This window comes from Lepisosteus oculatus, chromosome 5 (genome assembly GCF_040954835.1).
Source record: "Lepisosteus oculatus isolate fLepOcu1 chromosome 5, fLepOcu1.hap2, whole genome shotgun sequence".
NCBI classification, from domain to species: Eukaryota; Metazoa; Chordata; class Actinopteri; order Semionotiformes; family Lepisosteidae; genus Lepisosteus; species Lepisosteus oculatus.
This window is the reverse complement of record NC_090700.1, coordinates 57840725-57859597: the sequence shown is the minus strand read 5'-3', so window position 1 is coordinate 57859597 and position 18873 is coordinate 57840725. Positions and strand designations below refer to the sequence as shown.

General features: G+C 37.3%; 1 protein-coding gene across 5 annotated transcripts in view; it reads right to left on the bottom strand.

The window, feature by feature from the left end:
- Window positions 1-11021: 11021 nt before the first annotated feature.
- vps13c (vacuolar protein sorting 13 homolog C) overlaps window positions 11022-18873 on the bottom strand; it is a 98626-nt gene continuing 90774 nt past the window's right edge. For 4 of the 5 annotated variants that reach the window (XM_015343621.2, XM_015343622.2, XM_015343623.2 and 1 more), the window contains 6 exons: window positions 18633-18756; window positions 16380-16494; window positions 13229-13320; window positions 12748-12871; window positions 12260-12343; window positions 11022-12047 (listed from right to left, as the gene is read on the bottom strand). In XM_015343621.2, the coding sequence (XP_015199107.2) occupies window positions 11946-12047; window positions 12260-12343; window positions 12748-12871; window positions 13229-13320; window positions 16380-16494; window positions 18633-18756 (641 nt within the window). In that variant the 3' untranslated portion in view covers window positions 11022-11945. Of the gene's footprint in view, window positions 12048-12259; window positions 12344-12747; window positions 12872-13228; window positions 13321-13846; window positions 15134-16379; window positions 16495-18632; window positions 18757-18873 lie in introns of those variants that run through there. The other variant, XM_015343624.2, reaches the window with a different exon arrangement.

The following is an 18873-nucleotide window of genomic DNA, read 5'->3' as shown; positions in this document are numbered from 1 at the left end:
CACCATTTTTGCTCTTTGACATACCAATATACTCAATAGTTTCTACTCTAAAAAACATTTTTTTTAATCCAAGTGAGCTCATTTAACATCAAGAGCATTAAGAAGATTTTCTAGCTCCGTTTAATCACTCTTTAACTGTGCAGCTGAGTTGCTCCTAAAAGTGATTAGTGAAACAGGATACTGTATTAGGCTTTTAATAGCCATATTTTCCAGTTAGTACTAACCTCATTTAGTAAGGTCTTATCTCTACTCAATTCAACAATGTGTTAATTACAATACATTTTGTCATATACTGCTACTGTATGTCCTGCGTTAATTTTGCAAAACAAAACAAAAAAAAAAGATCTACAGTACTTAAAAAGCCACACCCCTAATGAGAGACAACATCTGGTTTGCATTGCCTAATGAGTCAGGTTGGGTAGGACAACACACACATTGGCAAGACCTAAAGGTAATGTTTTTGCTGAAGCAATTGGGGAAAATGGCAAATCTAAGAAATAATTGACTTATTAAAACAAAACACCAGGAAAGAGCAAAAACATCAGGAAATGTTTATTTGAACAAATAATTACAGGTAAAAAGACTTCATACAAGAAGTTACATATCCAAATCAGTTGGATGCGAGTTTGGAAGCAATTAGCTATAGCACCTTAATCAATACAAATGGTGAACATGCAGACAGTTTCAATACAACTTCTTTCATTTGGAGGTTTAATTAATTTGAATCACCCTGCAAAACACTCAGAACACGGCTCTGAGTGAATGTCGTTAGCCGTGGCTGTATTTAAAAGCACGCTGAACACAGATCACGTTTGTTAGTTTTTCCGTTGTAAAGCGCATTAACAGCCTTGAGAATGCAGGAGAAAAATATTGCAAGTACTCACAGGGAATTAATTGCTCTTGTGAAGGCATTGAAAGGGACAAACACGGGGGTGTCAGAGGTTAAATATAAAACAATATTCTCGTCTTTCTCATTAGATTTCCTGTGATTTTAACCTGTACATGTAAGTCCTTCCACTGCCTCTGTCAGTCTAGGAATACTTTAAAGTCATTACTATTCTCGCAGCACTTGGATTCAAGGTCAGCCCAGTGTTGCACAGAGCTGAAAAATATCATGAAAGCCAAGCTTATAGCTGGTGATAAAAGGGGGACTTTTATGCCTGTATTAGGGTTGGAGGAAATAGCACCAATAAAATGTTTGGCAGTTTGTGTCCAAGATCAATTAGTCAGAGCCCCGGTGCAACTGCAGCTGGGTGGGTCCCATTTGTCTTCGGGAAGCATCCCACAGTTTTTCCACCCACGTCACCCCTGGCGCTCATCCATGCCCAGTAAACAAACACAAACCAAATTGATCCTAACGGAATGCTTGAGAGCGATCCGGCGATGCACGGCTAAGACTTTTTCAGGGCTTTGTCTGAGTGTCCTTCATCACTCATTTCCCACAGTGTCCCGTAATTACAAAAAGCATAATAAACTAATAGATATTGCTATTATTAGCCTATCGTCTGAAGTATTTTCCTTGGTCAGATGGTCAATGCTTGGGGGCAGTGAGTCACACTACATGGGCACCAAAGGTAGCCTGTGGAAGCCAATGGAGTTTGCAGAGGACCAGGTGCATGTGCCACAATATCTAATTGGCTTCAATCCCCTTTAAGGGGTATGGTACATGGCGCTTAATCTGCTGCCGCCGATTCACTGGGCTCCATACCTCTAGTAAGTACCAGTTCAGTCATCCAGTCTGTTTCTTTAACACATGCCAATTGTTATGACTGCTGTTGACTGTTTTAACTTTGTGCTCCTGATCTCCTTGAAGGAGATCCCTAGAAAAAGCTTTGAAGGTTTGGCCATTTAGATAAGACATTGGTAGACAATCTAAACACCTTACATCCCCTGCATTCACCATCACTTGTTTAAACAAAACTTCATTTTTGTGGGGTTTTACTATTTACCTCTCATTGCAGACTGGTTCCACTTTCCACTTTTATTTCCCTGGTAAAATTATCAGGGTAAATCATAGTAAGACCAGAAACAAGCAAGGGGTCTTCATAAATAATTATTAAAGGAGGCTTAGCATATAAGGAGTGGTGAATATTTTGGTATTGTATGTTGTAGTGTTTTCTTTTGTAGCAGTGATCACTGAAGCTGCCAAAGGAGCTGATATTCAGTGTGTACTGTAAGTATTTAATCAATACACGAACTGTCAAATCAGTGTCAGAGGTACAGCACTACTGTATATGATCCATGAAAAAGATTTTTTAATATGGAGTAGCTTAAGCTTCCTCAGACCTTGTGACAGAATCACCCCTGGATGCAATCAGGACAAATTGCAGTTACAGTTACTGTAAAAGCATTGATAAAGCAACAAGCAGAATAGTCAAATGCCCTGCATTTTCACTATGATTGAATACCGTAAAATGTGACTTTTGGTGGATTTATCTTATTCACTGTTCTTTTATGGGGAGAGAGAGCAAGCTGGTGATTCCAAGCCAAATCTTTACATAATGATGTGAAAGGAATGTTAGAGAATAGCCAGTGATTAAATGGAAATCTAACAAGTTCAACACAATTTCATGTGAAAGTACAGTCTAAATGAGTGTGATGTATTACACCAGCTGGAGTAAAACAGTGTCCATTACAGAGCCCTCCATTTCCAGAATTTGTCATATTGAACTCTGCAGCACATGAGGTCAAGCATGTACTGTTTGCCCTCCTGCATAAGTAAATATTAGATTTTTTTTGTCCTATTGATTTTCACCCTGCAGGTTATTAAAGCTAGAAAAAATAATTACAACTTAGACTGGGTTTCTAGGAGATGCTTCTAATCATTTTAAAAAATCACACAATTGGAGAAGACTTATACTTTAAATAATAAAAAATAAATTTCTTACCTAGTCATAATTCCATTTGCTGAGATGAAGCTAGTTTTACTTTTCTTTCTCTTTTATCTTAAGTTTATTTAGCAGGAACTCTGGGAAAGGAAGTCCCACCTTAGCTCCAGAGTGAGAAGTACTTGTTGGCCATTATCCATTTTCGCTATTTGGAAGATATACAGTATACTGTACATGCAAAATATAAAAATTCCCTCTCAATGATTTAATTGTAAAATTTTCATCGATTAATATTTTGTAATAGAGTACATGTTTACACCATTTGTGTTGAAATATCTTGTAAATCATGATCATAAATACTGTACATTGAAGCACATTATTATTTATATCAAATACAAAAAGGCATATTACTTACATTTTCTAGCTGTATTATTTATAAAAGTGACAAAAATGTATTTATAATATGCTACTACCTATGGTTGACATTTCAGAAATTCTGGAACAATATGTAAGAAAATATAGTGCTTGTGCATCTTTGTGTGTGTCCTTCTGTCTTAAAATATCCATTACTCTAGTTGTTAGCGTCTTTAGGTATATATTAAAAAAATGCCAGAGATGTTTACGTATATTTTGTGTTTTAACACTTACACATTACCTTAAGTTTTAAAATATAATTAATATAATTGAAAAATATGACAATGTACAGTATGATTGACTTTGTCAGATTGCAAGTGCATTGATTAAAGTAGTGTTTGTTATAGGCAATCCAAATTGCTTGCGTAAAATACTTCCTATGCAATTTGGGAAGTGAATACGGATGGTATAGGAACAGACGATGCATCTGAGAATTCAGTATTTGTTTTCTTTGCAGGATTTTGTTGCTCGGAAAACTACACGCAGATCTAGATCTGTGAATGCAAGGCTTGGAGTTAATTTGTCTTCGCCACTGTAGTGTACATTTGTCAGATTAATTGGTAAGGTCATAATATATGGTAGACTAGAGACATTTTTCACTTTTGAGAGAATTGTGTTCAGCTTTGTTTTGTTTTTTTTGCCTGTGTTTGGGAGAAACCTATTTTTTTTTCTGGTCAACGCCAAGCCGAAATGAGCAGTGACTTCCATAAAAAAGTAAATTTATGAGTGCTTCAGTTGGTGTCTGATTTTAAGATAAAGTTTTTGGGACAGGGCAAAATACTATGGGCAGCCTTGCTGAAGCCAAGTCTGAGATGACAAATGACCCTTGGCTTCTTAATGCTGCATATTTTGTCCTATAAAGTTTAGACAGATGGGTGTAGAAAACCAACAAGCTGTTACACAGTAAAGGCTGCAGCTAAAAGCATTTTCCAGCTAAAATCATAAGGTCATTAAATAAAATTTATGAAATTATGTTTATTGAGAGTAAGCCAGAATTATTTTGTGGGAATAATAAAAATATACCTTCAAAGGGATTTGCAATGACAGTGATCATTGACGCAGATATGCAATCATACATTATTACTGCATTTTAACATTTTGTATTATTGCTATGGTTAAAATAGGGATGAGAACAGTTGCTCTTTTTCATAAATATAGGCACAACCCATAAAGAATTCTGATACATCTAAAATCAGCCCTGGTTTTCCCTGTACTTGCAATGTCTGAACTTGATGTCTACAAAAAAGCATGATTGCTTTACTTCTGTTTTAAGAAATGTATCTAAAAGAAACAGTTTTTGAACCTTAACGAGAGCTACAGTACACCTGACAATCTTAACAGCAGTGCTTTCAGATCTACTATATTTACAGCCTGTTTATATCTGTATGGGGAATGACAGAATAAAAGAGCATGAGAAATAATCAATCAAATGAACATACATGTATTGTGCATTTGCTGTTACTAAGTAGTTTGCATGGGCAGAAAAATGTACAAATTAAGACATACATCTCAAAGTTCACTCTCTCAAAGTCACCTCGGCATGTTTCATCCTATTATTGTGAACTTCTGAGTAAGTTTCATACTTCTTGATGACAGCCCTTTTGCAGACTTTAATACTTAATCATGGCTTTGTCGAGCAAAATTGCATTATACTTACAAAAGATCAGAAAGTATTTAAATATATATTTAATTGAAAAAGAAAGAAAAAAGCACATGGAGTTAAAGATATCCCTGCAGCTTAAGCTTCCATTAGGAAAGTGGGTGAGCACAGCAGGCTCAAACAACTGCGTTTACTGCCAGGCACTGTCAGGGGTCAGATACACCTTTGCCCTTTTTTGTATGGCAAGGAATAGCAGGCACGGCGCTCTGCACCATTATTGGCCTTTGCTCGACACCAAGCTCCTGGGGGAAATTCAGCTCTTGAGAGTTTTGAAGCAAGTTGCTAATGGGCCATGGGAAAAGTAACAGTGTGCCATCTTAATATCTGAGCCAGAAGCACAAAAGCAGTGCAAGCATTTCATTACAAGCTGATACACTCGTACCTTGGAACGGAGTCTCTTTTTGATGTTACTTCAAAAGACCCCCCCCACCCCCTCACCAGCTCCTCACATTTTTTTTCACATGCAGTGTGACAGGGAAGAGAAGGGCTGTAGTGAGATTTTTTTAGTCAATAACTCCATCTTGTGGATACTTAAAACACCCTTAATTAACAGATACGTCTGTGTTCTTTGATAGAGCGTACCAGGAATGTCTAGGTCTGAAAAACAGCTGTAGACAAAGAATCGGTTGATGAACCTGATTTTAAAATGCTTTAAATACAGTATTTCATGGTGGTGGAAGAAAGCACTACCCATTTTTGGAAAGCATTTTTGTAATAGTATTTTAAAAATTCAATTAACACATTCTTGGTCTCTTACTGCCATTCCTTTAAAATATACTGCCATGACAAGAGAGCTGTTCTGAGGCCAGCTACAGTATGTAGACGCTGTCGTATGTTTGGCCTCAAGCAATACTCTTAATACAAACTCCTCAACAACCCACAGAGCAATGCTTAATCATTTTCTAACTTTTAACTGTTTTAACTGTTTTTTGGGGCAACATGTTTGTAAAATTCTGGAATCATCTGCAAAAACAGGAGCTTAATTAAAAGTTATTAAAAATAACAGGGAGTTATCCATTTAGAAAATACAGCACATCTTTTGACTTTTTGGCAGACATGACCAATAACAGCACTGGGACTAACACTTCAAAATGACAGCAGGATAGGGGACAGTCCAAGCAGTCCTTAAAGCTGGTGCTTAAGTCGTGACGTCAAAGACTCCATCAGAAAATATGAAAAAAATCCAAGCATGGGAAAAAGTGCAGGACTGTCTTCAGTGCAAGACAGCTGTCAACACTGATGAAAACACACAGAACCTGGAAACAGGTACTTGGGAGTGGTGTAGATGTTAACCCTCTTTCCAGGGAGTATCTGTAAGGAATGGGACCAGACACAATAATAATAATAATAATAATAATAAACTTTATTTTATATAGCGCCTTTAAAGGTGGCTTCTCAAAGCGCTTTACAGGATGACAATAACAATAAATAAGAAGACTACAACAATAAATAAGAAAAATTTCACAAGACAGGACACAATTATAATTACAGCAATACAACAATAACAATAGAGGAGACCGTGGAAGATGGTATTAAGAAGAGCAGAGGGGTGAAGAATGGAACCAGTTAAGTAAAGGCTTTTCTGAAAAGGAGGGTTTTGAGTCTGGATTTGAAGGAGTTTAGAGAAGGTGACTCTCTAATATCCTTGGGCAAGGAGTTCCAGAGCTTGGGGGCATAGCAGGAGAAGGCCCTGTCGCCCATACAATGTAGACGGGCTTGGGGGACAGTAAGGAGGGCAGAATTTGAAGAGCGGAGGTTGCGAGGTGGGGAGTAGGGCGATAAAAGTTCAGACAGGTATTGAGGTGCCAAGCCATGTAAAGCCTTGTAGGTGAGCATGAGGATTTTAAAGTCTACGCGGAATTTGACCGGAAGCCAGTGCAAGGACTCCAGGATAGGAGTAATGTGAACACTTGCACTAGATCTGGTCAGGATTCTGGCTGCTGAATTTTGGACATACTGCAGCTTGTTCAGAGTAGAACAATGCTACAGGCCTGCTTTGGTTACTGAATATGATGACCTTTTCCTGCTTCAATTTTCTCACACATACAGTAACTGTTGGAAGTGTGGCTACAGACAGTACCTCAAGGACTATGTAAAAATAAAAATTGATTTAAGCATTGGTCTGAGGTTTAGTTGACCAGCACTTCACTAAATGTTCTTTTCTCGGTCACCCAGTATTTGGAGGTGCTTGAACCTCTGAAACACACATCAGTCTCAAACAGACATCAAAGCTACAGCGTGGCATAAGGAAAAAATGACTAGAAGGAGAACTATGTATAACAAAACAAAAGTCCAGAAATTGTATTCATACCAAAACCACTGCTCACAAACTATGCGCTGTAAGTCTAGCTGTCTGTTCTCGACATTATTGCCTGTTCATTTTCTCTTCACCTGTTCTGCCTCAGTTTTCCTTTTTTTTGGATGATATTCATCCTCCACACTTCAGTTACCTCACTGGATGACAGCACAGGTGAAACCTGGGGAGATAATGTTTTTTTTTAAACCACAATGCTTTTAATATACAACATCTGTGCACATAGTGTATTCCAAAATGGCTCCTCCTTGGAGAACATCAGTAGTGTCTGCTCCAACTTCATCTGGGGTTGGTTATTACTGTGGAGGTTTACACAGATGTTAGAACAGGCAAAGTCATTTAGTCCTTAGCTGGAGGGCCCAGGGGGGGGTTAGACTATTTTTGGGAGATCCCAACATTCTTATTCAGTTTGTAATATTTTCATTATTAATCAAAGTTGAGGGCAGTTATTTTTCTGAATCATACAGTACTTATTTCAATAAAATTTCACTCCTATTTTAAAAGCTCACATTGTCCTGTAGGCCACTATCACACAAAACATTTTATGAATTAATATACCTTTTGTTTTAGCTTTTAACAGGGCCACTGATGAATTTGCAGCCACAGACATTTTAATTTTTAAAGTCCAACACCACTACCATAGTGGCACAGGCAACCCTTTTTGTAGGTGTCACACTTGAACTGTACTGGTACTTTATTGTATGACCAAATATATTACTAAGTGAAATGATCTGTCTGCTTTTTAAAATTTCATTTAAATGTCAGATTCTTATCTATGTGTTTGTATATTTTATGTGGATTATTCTGTAGGTGTTTAAAATACAAAATGGGAACAAAGGCTACTAAAATGGTCCAATGCTTCAGTCATGAAGCCTGCTTTTCATCTGGAGAGCGGCAATGGCCTGACTGAAGGGTAATACAGTTCTAAAGATCAATGCTACAGTCTGATCTGTGCGATTGTGAACACGGTAGCATCAGTACCTCTGTTATTCCTGTAAAATCTTCAAAGCACAAGTGGACTAACTGTGATTATTCTATTGCGTTCTTTTTTGCCACCTACACAATTAAATCAAGGAATCATGAAATTGGAAACTACACAAGCTATTGCTCCTTTGTGTTGATCTCAGGAAGGAAGGATCCAGGCAGTTGTGGGGAGCTGTGGAAGACAGACCGAGCTCATGTGCAATCCGGTTTCAGTGAGAGATGGCGAAAGGCATGAGGCAAAGATGGCGAAGCTCCATTATGTAACGTTCTTTGTTACGACTGTGAAGCAGCACAGGAGAAGCTCTCCATGGCGGTATTGAAGATTTTTTAAAGCACAAAATGTTTTTTTTAAACAAAGCAGACAGGACCTTACAGGGCCTTACCGTCTGAATTAATTATTACTCTCAAATGAGGGGAAAAAAAATCAAGTAGATTCTTAATGCATCGCTAACGAAAAAAAAGACGTTCATATTTAATGTTCGTCATGTCTGCTGGAGCTGAGTATGGAAGATGCTTTTGCTATTTTCCCACACCCCTTGAGCCAAGTCCTTGTGACAGCTCTCTGTTGCATCCTAGCAAATTATCCGCATGAATAGCCACTAACAAAAACAGTACAGTGAGGGAAGCAAGGCTGAGCTGCAGAAATCGTCTCGTGATGGGGATGCATGTCACTTTGCATCAGTTCCATCATTGCAAAGCACATCAGTTCAAGTGGAGAAGGACACGAACACTTAAGAAGGCTCATGCTGCTGAATGAAGCTCACCAGCCATTAAGACTTCATTTCAGGAAATACAGACATATGGGCACCATTCTAGTTACAAAGCAATTGAACACACAAGTCCAGTGAACAGGTTTGAAAAATGTCTAGTCTCCTGGAACCCAGGTCAACCGATAATTAGTAGTACCATGCCCGAATCTGCAACTGCATTCTCATTTGTAATGGCAACCACCTTTAATCCAGTGCAACAGGCAACCCATGTGTTAGGTACCACACTAGTCTGAATTGACTGTATGAAATGAAAGAAATCACTACGTACAGTATGTCACATGATCCATCCGTTTCAGTCCTTGTATCTTATTTTTAGAAATACACCCTGCTTTTTAACGATAAGCTATTCAATTCCAATCTTTATTATATAACATACATGTTTTTATAGTTTTTTTTAAAAGGCCCAATAATTCAACTCGGAGTGGGTGCGTGCGGGAATCCGATGGTAAACGGCACACGCCGGCTTGACCTTTCAGGATATTTTGAAAACAAATCTCCTGCGACAAGAAGGAGATTTTGTGTTGTCATATATGAGGTGACAGGAAAACAAACATGTAACGATCCCCGAGACGAAACGCACAGCGTCACGGCCCAGGTTCACTTTGACATTTTTGTGTCGTAAGCAGTCCTGCACAGGCTAGGATCAGCGCCCAGTTCCTGGATTGTGCCAGCTTGCAACTGGCTATTTCTGGCTCCATCCTCCATCGTGGAAAGCTGGCATCTAAGAGAAAATGTGAAGGCCAATGTGTTCGTCATGCTTTTTAACATGCAGTACACTACTGTTAGAAATAAAATAGTAAGAGATTAATGTTATCCTTAAAAAATCACATCTTGTCTGGTTTATCAACCCCCTTCATAGACACTTCCCAAGGGTGGCATATAGGTCTGTTTTTTCTTCCTTTCTTCTCCTTTAGTGCATGTTGACATTCTTTATCTCAACGGTTTGATCCCTCTGCTGAGGCAGCCCTTTCTGGATCTTGCACTTCCCAGAAATACCTCTTGTGATGAGCCCAGGGAGTACACTAGACAGTGAACTAAGTTGCACTTCTATTCAAGTTTCAGTCGGCTGTATTGTTCACTGCATCTTGGAACGGTTATCAACCTCTCCCCTACAGAAAAGCTTTTTTGTTGTTGTTGTACCACAGCATTCAGAGGAAATGCTTTGTGCTGTTCTGCCACTCTCTCAGCAAAGTAACACTATGCCATCTACTGGTGATCATTATCTTTGCAGGGCAGAATTGCTTCCTTGCTCCTCGGCAAGCCGTCTTCCATCTTCCAGGTTTTTAAACCCCTTTTGGAAACTCTTCTTCTGTCCTCTTTCTCAAGGAGACACCTTGACGCATAAGGAGACTTGAAAAATTGAAGTTTACAAAAATAAACTTGTCGACTTATAAGATGCATGTGTACTAAGCCAAAATTGTCCTATTTAAAGCACTGTGTACACTAAGGAGTTTAGGTTTTAGTGACTTGCAAAGCACAATGAGGACTAAAAACTATCTTAGGCAGTGTTCTTAAATTAGTTTTATGTTTTCTATTTAGAAAATTAGGCATCGTTTAACTTTTTCTACATTTTTTATGTCAAAAAGGTGAAAATCCCATGGTCACTCTTTAAACAAATCATATGTGTGATAAAATACAACACATTCCGAATTTTACACAGTTAATGTAGTAGTTCTTATTTCTAGCAGTATTACTAGGTCATGTCGTATGTCAGTATGTTATTTTAGCAAAATTATATCAAGTTACTGTATGCATAAGACATACTGGTTTCCCAAATGACTTGCAGGGAAAGACATTTCAATACCCTTTGAAAATGTTGCAAACAAGAAGCCTCATTTATACACAGCTCTCTTTTTGAGGTATACGGTTATAAATCTTTCATAAACATATTTTTTTAACTATTTGATATTAAGTACATACTGAAATTCTGATTTAAGCATCAAAACTTTATTTTTTGAATCCCTCATTAAGCTTGCAATGTCACATACTGTACTCTCTCCTTGCCAGGGAAAATACTATTTGAACAGTAAAGAATCATATGTGATCAGACGTGTAGTTTAAAGACATTTGTTCTTTAATTAATAAACCTTTCTTTGGTTGATCTTATCATCCTTGATTGGTATTCCATGCCATCACTTCCCCCATAAAAACAAAATCTTTAAAGTAACTTTCAGATAACCTAAAACATTGTAACAACAATTACATGCCAGAAACCCTTTATCATGTAAACAGAAAGTCATTAAGGCACACAACATGTTTATCACAGAAAGCCCAATACATTAATCATGACTGGCTTCCTCTCCTGATGTATAATCACATACAGTACAAAGGTGTTTTACATCACTTCTTTTCAGAAGAATAAAACAACAATGTGTACCCAGTGACTTCTAAAATTAAATTCCTTGGTGCAATGGTGGTTAGATTAGTCCACCGTTACAGGGAAAGAAATTGAAGGAATACAAAACTTGTGGGGGTACAGTTTATCTCTCATTTACCTATCCAATTGATGATTCACATATTGAACACATTTAATTGAGAGATGCCGGAGAAGCACGAGTGTGTATTATTCCTAAGTAGTACATCCTCCAGTTACACAAACAGCACTCCCAGCATAGCTGAACTGTTCTTTCCATACTTATTACTACTTGTGCAAAGCCCCGATTTACTAAAGCAGCACAGCAAAAGATGCACAGGCCTAGAATCACAAGAATGGCTCATCTGTGCTTTAGAATTATAAACTGCAATATAAAAAAAACATCCATTTACGTATTGCAAACTTCTAACGTACAAAGACACGACAGCGTTATGGAAAGGTAAAATAAAAAAAAGAAACATACAATCAATCCATGTCAGTTTAGCATTGTTCAGAGCATTAAAGTGGAAATTAAGATTATTTAGGTTGGTATACAAAAGTGCAAACAATCAGGACTGATTTAGTGCAAATCCGCATGGGGCAGTACTGGGGAGAGCCCGATTCATTGCTGACTGCTCAGTTTCAGGAATCTCTGGGATTTCTGTTTTACCATCTGAGTTTGCCTTCTGGATACCTGGGCATCTTCGATTGCATTGCAAAGTTTCTGTAATGCAAAGGAGACAACAGACAAAAGTTAATTCCAATATAAGTCACATCCTGAGCTACTTAGTCTAACTGGGCTAAATTAAACGGGCTAAATTAGAGATCTGATCTGATCATTTTATTCCAAAATGAAGTTAATAGTGCTGAGAATCCTCCCTATGTTCTCTTAAGAGATGAAGATTTCACAGAAACCAAGCTGCTACTGTACTTCACCTGGGCAACACTGGGGCTTTTGAGCTGCACTTTTCTTATTATTTCCTGGCCATCCTTCTTCTGGATTTTCATCATTCTTTGTTCCTGTATATTTCAAAGAAATACCTCTTTAGCCATGTTCAATTCTTCCACAGGTCAGCCTAACTAATACAAACAGAAACCTGTGACAGATAACATCGAGGACCTCGTTTCTGTTAGTATGACTAATAAGTTTCTAATTTCCAAAGAAATAAATTTACTAATAAAATAATTTATTTCAAATCATGCATGGTGAACAATTCAAAGAAACAACCTTTGAGAAAGCAAACTTGCGTCCAAACGTTTTACTTGTGCCTTTACTGTTTGGATGCGATTAAATTTAATAAAAATAAAAAAAAGTTAAGTGATCTGAATACTACTGTACATAACACTTGAATTTTCCAATTACTGATAAGCTCTCTGGAGGACTGACTGTATATACTATATACAAACTACAGATATTCTCATACCTTGCAGTAGATCTCCAGTTCGCCTCCATTTACACAAGGAGGGCGGCTGAAATTTTCAAACAGGTACTCCCACTCTTTACTGAAGTGGCCCACAAAGTCCATCTCCTTCACACACACCACCCGTCTAAAAACAACCAGAAAAATATGGTCAGTAAGCAGCACATTTCATAATGGCTGTTGCTCCTGTACAAGAATACATTTAGAAGACAAAATGTGCAAAATGTTCTACCTACTGTAGAAAGACCTTTTTCCTATATATTAAGAATTAAACTAGTTTCACGTGACAAAGATGACATTTCTTATCTAATCTTTTTTTAACAAGACATAAAGTGTTCAGCTCCAAGGAGTGCCTAAGAGACAACTCCACACACCACACAATAAGCCAATTTTAATGGACAATTACTACACTAAATTCTCATTACAAGTTCAGCCTCCAGTACAAGTATGGTCAATCACATTTACAATACAAACTTATCCTTACCTGTTGGTCACAATGATGTTTGTTTTCTTACTTCCTGGATAAACACAGTGGTCTCTGAATAGCTCGCCATCAGGCAGTTTTAACTCTGATCTCTGAAAAGAGCACAGGACGTGTGCTTGTATGAGGTACATAAAGACACAATCACCTTTGAGATACCTAAGATACTAAATTCCTGGTTGTGAAATCATGTATTGAAGAACCCCCAATAATATTTGACTTTTTTTTGCAGTTAATTCTTGACATCCAATTTTTCAGATGCCACTCAATTTAATCCCGTTACTCACATTATAATGTTTTTTTCCCCTCCTTACAAACAATGGTAAACGTTTTGTTTTGAATTACTCTAGCAAAATGATATCTTAATGTACCTAGAAGAAAAAAGGCTTTGTAAGTTAAAATCTTGAAATAAATTTGAAGCGACCCAACAATCCATGAAATAATATAATGAATATAATGCATTTAAGAGACACACTAGTCCTAACAGGATGTTCACATTAGTTTACAATAACTACTGTTTCATCAGATAGATATACTGTATATCTCATTTGCACTAATCTATTAATACACCCCGATTCTCCTTCAGTGCACTACAAAGAAACATCACATACAACATCAAAATCAGATGGACTGGTTTATTTTTATGTTACTATTCAAGATGACCTTAAACAGGATGTTAAATGTACATTATAAAGTACATCAAAAATACAGTATTCACTTTACAAGATTATGGTATCACAAACAAAGGTTCACATGCATTAAGGCAATGAAAAAATGCTTGAATTTCGTTCTAAGGAAATGTCTTATACAGTTTATTCCTAAAATGGATTTAGACTTTTCTACATTAAGCTGAAGTCATTCTAAAGAAGACCGTTGAAAATAAACAGATTCAGAAATCTTATTATCTTAAAAAAACATGCTGTAGTCATGCTGTTTATGCTTACCCTTACAACCTTAGATTCTAAAAAAGTAAGAAAATAAAATTTTAGCCTTTGATTCATTAGTATACATTTATTTTGCAATCCTAATGTTATGTATATGAGACCTTTATTGGAAACTGCAAGGAAAAATAAAATACTCTTCGCAGAATTTGGTACAGATCCACCTCAGTCAGTTCTTTGATTTACTGAAAACTGTATTTAACAACCCATTATAAAAACTATCCTTGTGCCAAAGTATCACACTACCAATACTACTAACAGTAAAATACCTTTTCTAACATTAATGCCAATGTGTATTTTAATAGCACTCTAGACAATCACATTTTAGAAGAATCTGCCCACAATCTCTTCATGTGTGCCTGTGAAGAACATTCCACAAATTCACCTCTGCCACAGAATAACTATGATTCAAACTAACCACACCATCTCTGATTATATTTTCAGTCAGGTACAATATTAAATGCATACTTGTTCTGAAACATATCTGTTTCATTTCTATATAGGATTTTTTATTAAACAAGCATTGCTTAATTTTTTAACAAAAGAACAAGATACAGTATGTAAGTATGATATGTATTTCTTAACCCTGTGAATGTTGGTGGTATTCTTTAGACCAGCAACTTTACATACTGTAAGGTTAGTGTAAAGAATATTTTAATTGTTTGTTCATTCTACAAATCACAATAGGTTTTTTGTCAGACAAAGCACATTTGATTTAAAATTAATCTGAAAAACCAGTCAATAGAAATGCAATATAATTCTTTCAACAAAAGTCAACTGACACTCAGCAATAAGTTAAAGCCATCTGGCAACCATAAGCTTTCCAATGAACTTTAAAGCAATTTGCAAAACATCGTGGAACAGTGTTTAGGGGTAAAAGCTTTATTACATTAGCACAATATAGCATTACTAAAAATATTTTATAACCTACAATACAATTACTTAGCAAAGATTATTCCATTTCATGCTGCATGTGAGAAAAGAAAAAACAAACAAAAATTAGACTGCAGAAAGAAATAGAGAAAATTAGGTGTTACACTCATTTTATCATTTTACAAAGAATTAATAAGGAAAAAATATATGCAAAGCTTGCAAATACTGGAGTTATGGAACTCAGAAACATGTCAGTTACTATGTTCAACCTTTTGTCAGCTGATGATCCTTATGAACTCTTCCTGCATCTAATGCAAACACACCATCAAGTTTCTAAGTTGCAATTTCCTGGACAGAGGATTGCGCCATTGATTTAAACTTGGTCCAACATGCATAAAACAAACAAACAAACAAACCCCTTTTCAAGTCCTGAAGTTATTCCTATCGAAATGTTTCTGGTAGTTTTAACAAGTGTCCAGCCGAAAACCCTTCAATGTGAGAAGCACATTCCCAGGTAAAATTTTATTTTTATTATATATTATTGTTCTTAAAAAAATGTATTTCCACTACAAAGTACACAATAAAAGTAGTTTTTGTAATGAGTTTGAACATTTTCTCTCTTAAAATACAAATGTTTTAATCTTTGGGATACCTCTCTTAAGGAACTGTACCTGCCTCTGGTGGTTCTACAGGTATACTGGGAAAATAAGACAACTGCTATCTGCAGAAGTATATTTATACTGTTATATTTTCTTAATCACTTGTTCTCGATGATCTTAAAAGCTGATCAGTCAAACCGCTGAACTGCTACTTGCACATGTGCTCTGATAATGGGCTGTTTCCAGTTCTCACTGGTCCTTCTCATTGAATACATTGTTCATTGTAAAGGTCCCACAAAGGCAGATCAATGTTAATTGTTTTAAAAACTGGTGTCTAACTGCTTTGGATACTGTACATCTTAAACACCGCGCAGAATTCATAACTGACAAGTTCCGGAGGTAACATTCAAATTACTTTCAATTTCCCGTGTAAACTGAGGGTAACTCAGGAAATGAAAAGTGAAAAGAGAAATGAAAAGTGAAACATACAACAGAGCTATGCTGCACCAACTACAACTCACACACAAAACAATATGATATGTAATAAGACCAACATCTGAAAATGGCAAATGACCCTGTCTCTGCGTCGTGATTAACGGTAAAAGCACTTGGCTGGATGATAAATGAAAAACTGAGGTGCTATGACAGCAGCCCTCCAAAAGAAGAAGGCACTGGGGCAGGAAAACAAACAAAAACAAACAATAAATAATGCAAGTTAAGTCCGATTACGATGGTAATTACCTGGAATAAGTCATATCCTTGCGCGTCCCCCAGGTTGTAAGGCCGAATAATTCCATCTTCACGAATGAGGCGAGAGGGCCGCAACTTAGTGACGTCTTCAGTTGCCTCTGCCACCCTAGCAACCAAAGAGAAATCCCAGAATCCTCCTTGTCATTCCATTCAAAAGCAGGTAGTTCCGTTGGCAATGAGGACTAGATCCAAAAGAGCTCCAGTTCAGCTGTTTCCCTTCACTATTATACCTCATTTCTTTGTTGGTCTTCTATTGGTTCGTAGTAGTTTCTGAATTAACTAAGAAAATTCATTCTTCCTTTTTCATGTTAGCATTTAAGCAATGTATAACTGTTAAATTAAATATAAGATTAAATATAGCGTCTCATATCTATGTGAGCAGGTTTAATTTTTCTGCTACGTGACGCACAGTTCTGTGACTGGTCCTTGCAGATTTGCTTGAACAGTGAATGCGTACCTGACCCTCCAGTAAACCTTTGTATATCTTTAAAACAAAATGTAGAAGAGGCAAGTGGAGCGCTTTCTCCACTGCCAGTTTTACAATAAGCTCAGAGCCTATCAAAGCCACTCAATCACAAAAATTCTGCATTCTGGAAATGTACAAATATTTCATACATGGGCCTTTAATGCTTGATTTAGTATCATTCATACCACCATATTTTTCTAATGAGATGCCACCCCCAATTACAGAAAACAAGTTACCTTTCACTAATTATCCACTGACCATGATGAAACACATCTGTTAATTTGCAGGATTTTTTTTCTGCAATCATCTAAAAGATTTGAATAATACTTCCTTTAAGGGTAACGGCATGAGAAAAATAAAAAATTATGCAATTCAAAACTGTAATTCAATAATCATTTAGACGGACAAGAATTTAATGAATTAAAAAACTTGAAGATGTGCTGCATCTCCAGAAGCTACAGTAGCTCACCTTCCATTACATCTATTTTGACAGCATGGAATAATAAATTTAGTGGGTTATTTACAATTGCATTGCAAAGTTACAGGAAGAATGGTGTGTAATGATTGAAGGAGAAAGGACCATATAAAGCTGAATTGATTTTGCACTACAGGGTTACCAGGAATGTGTAGAACTGTGACTTGTTAAACAGAGCAGCAGGGAAAGCTCATGACAAAAGCAAAGACTGCATGAGTATGTGCAAATCCTAAATTGCTGAAAGCAGAACTCAATGGACGTCAAAGAATTAAGGCCCCTTTTTCACGTCCATGTGAGCCAGCAGCACTAGAGTAACGTGAAAAAACATAAACCCACCGCACTCTTCCAGTAAACGGCAAGTTTCGTTCTCTCTGTGTACAAACTGCTCAAGTGCCCCATGGAACTCTAGCATGGCACCTGTTTGGGTTCATTTGGGATCAGTGCTTTGCACCAGGCCACAGTCTGCCTGGTGGGGCAGTGCATCACATGCAGAAGGCCCAGCCGAGAGAGGAGAACAGTTTTGGGGAGATGGCTGGATAGTCTCGAGAACGGATCCCTTTACTGGCTTTCAGAAAACTGCCAAATTAAACAAAAAGAGGACGTAAATTTTGCCTCCCAAATTAAAAAAAGAAGAAATTGGTAAAGAGGTAGACTGTAATGCACTTCCACAGACCAGTGTGAAGTATGGAAAGCAGACTTATCAGGATTCCCCAGATCTGGACTTCCAGTTTCTCACTATTCTCCCCTCAGGGTTGGGCTCTGGGCTCAAAAGTGCTCCAGGCAGGGAAAGGGAAACCAGTTGTGATGATAAATGGAAAGGCAAATGTTTTTAATTGATTAGTTTCGACTGAAGTACAGTACAGCACATAATTGAAATAATGCACAGTATGATGGGTCTGTTTCATAACACATTACTCACCTCATAGTCAGAAACATCTCTGTCTGTGCCGAAGCCCCCACTACATGACCCCAAAAGCAATTTTACATTCATCACATTAGTCATGACCCTATCCTATTAACAATCATTCCTTTCAGATCCAGATCAAATTCTAAGTGATCAAACACAGGAAATATTAAAAGTTCCACAGTAATCCGTACAACTGCTTAATAAGCTGTTGAAGAAAAAAGGCAAAGTGTAAAACCCAGTCATAAATCTGATTTATTTAGAACAAAACACAACAGACACTAGAGAAATTTAGAATCTGCCTAAACATTCGGCTTTCAGACCAGACTCCTTCTGGAACTGGCAATCCTGCTGTGTGAGAAGACCATGTGAGAATGTGCAAAGGCCAAGAATCCATACCTCTGTATTCCCTGGAATGTGCTGCTGGCCATGTCCACGATGCCACCAGTGGGCCGGGCTACTACTCCCACCAGGCCTTTGCCAATCCCCTTGAAGAACCCAGCTGCGCCTTCCTTCTTCGCACCTGCGCCAACAAAGACCGGGTCAGAATCTGGAAGCTCTGCGCTGAGAAAAGGACACTTACACTTCTTTTAGGGCTGAAATTATTCTGTGCTAAACCACCCCTTAAAACTAAACCATG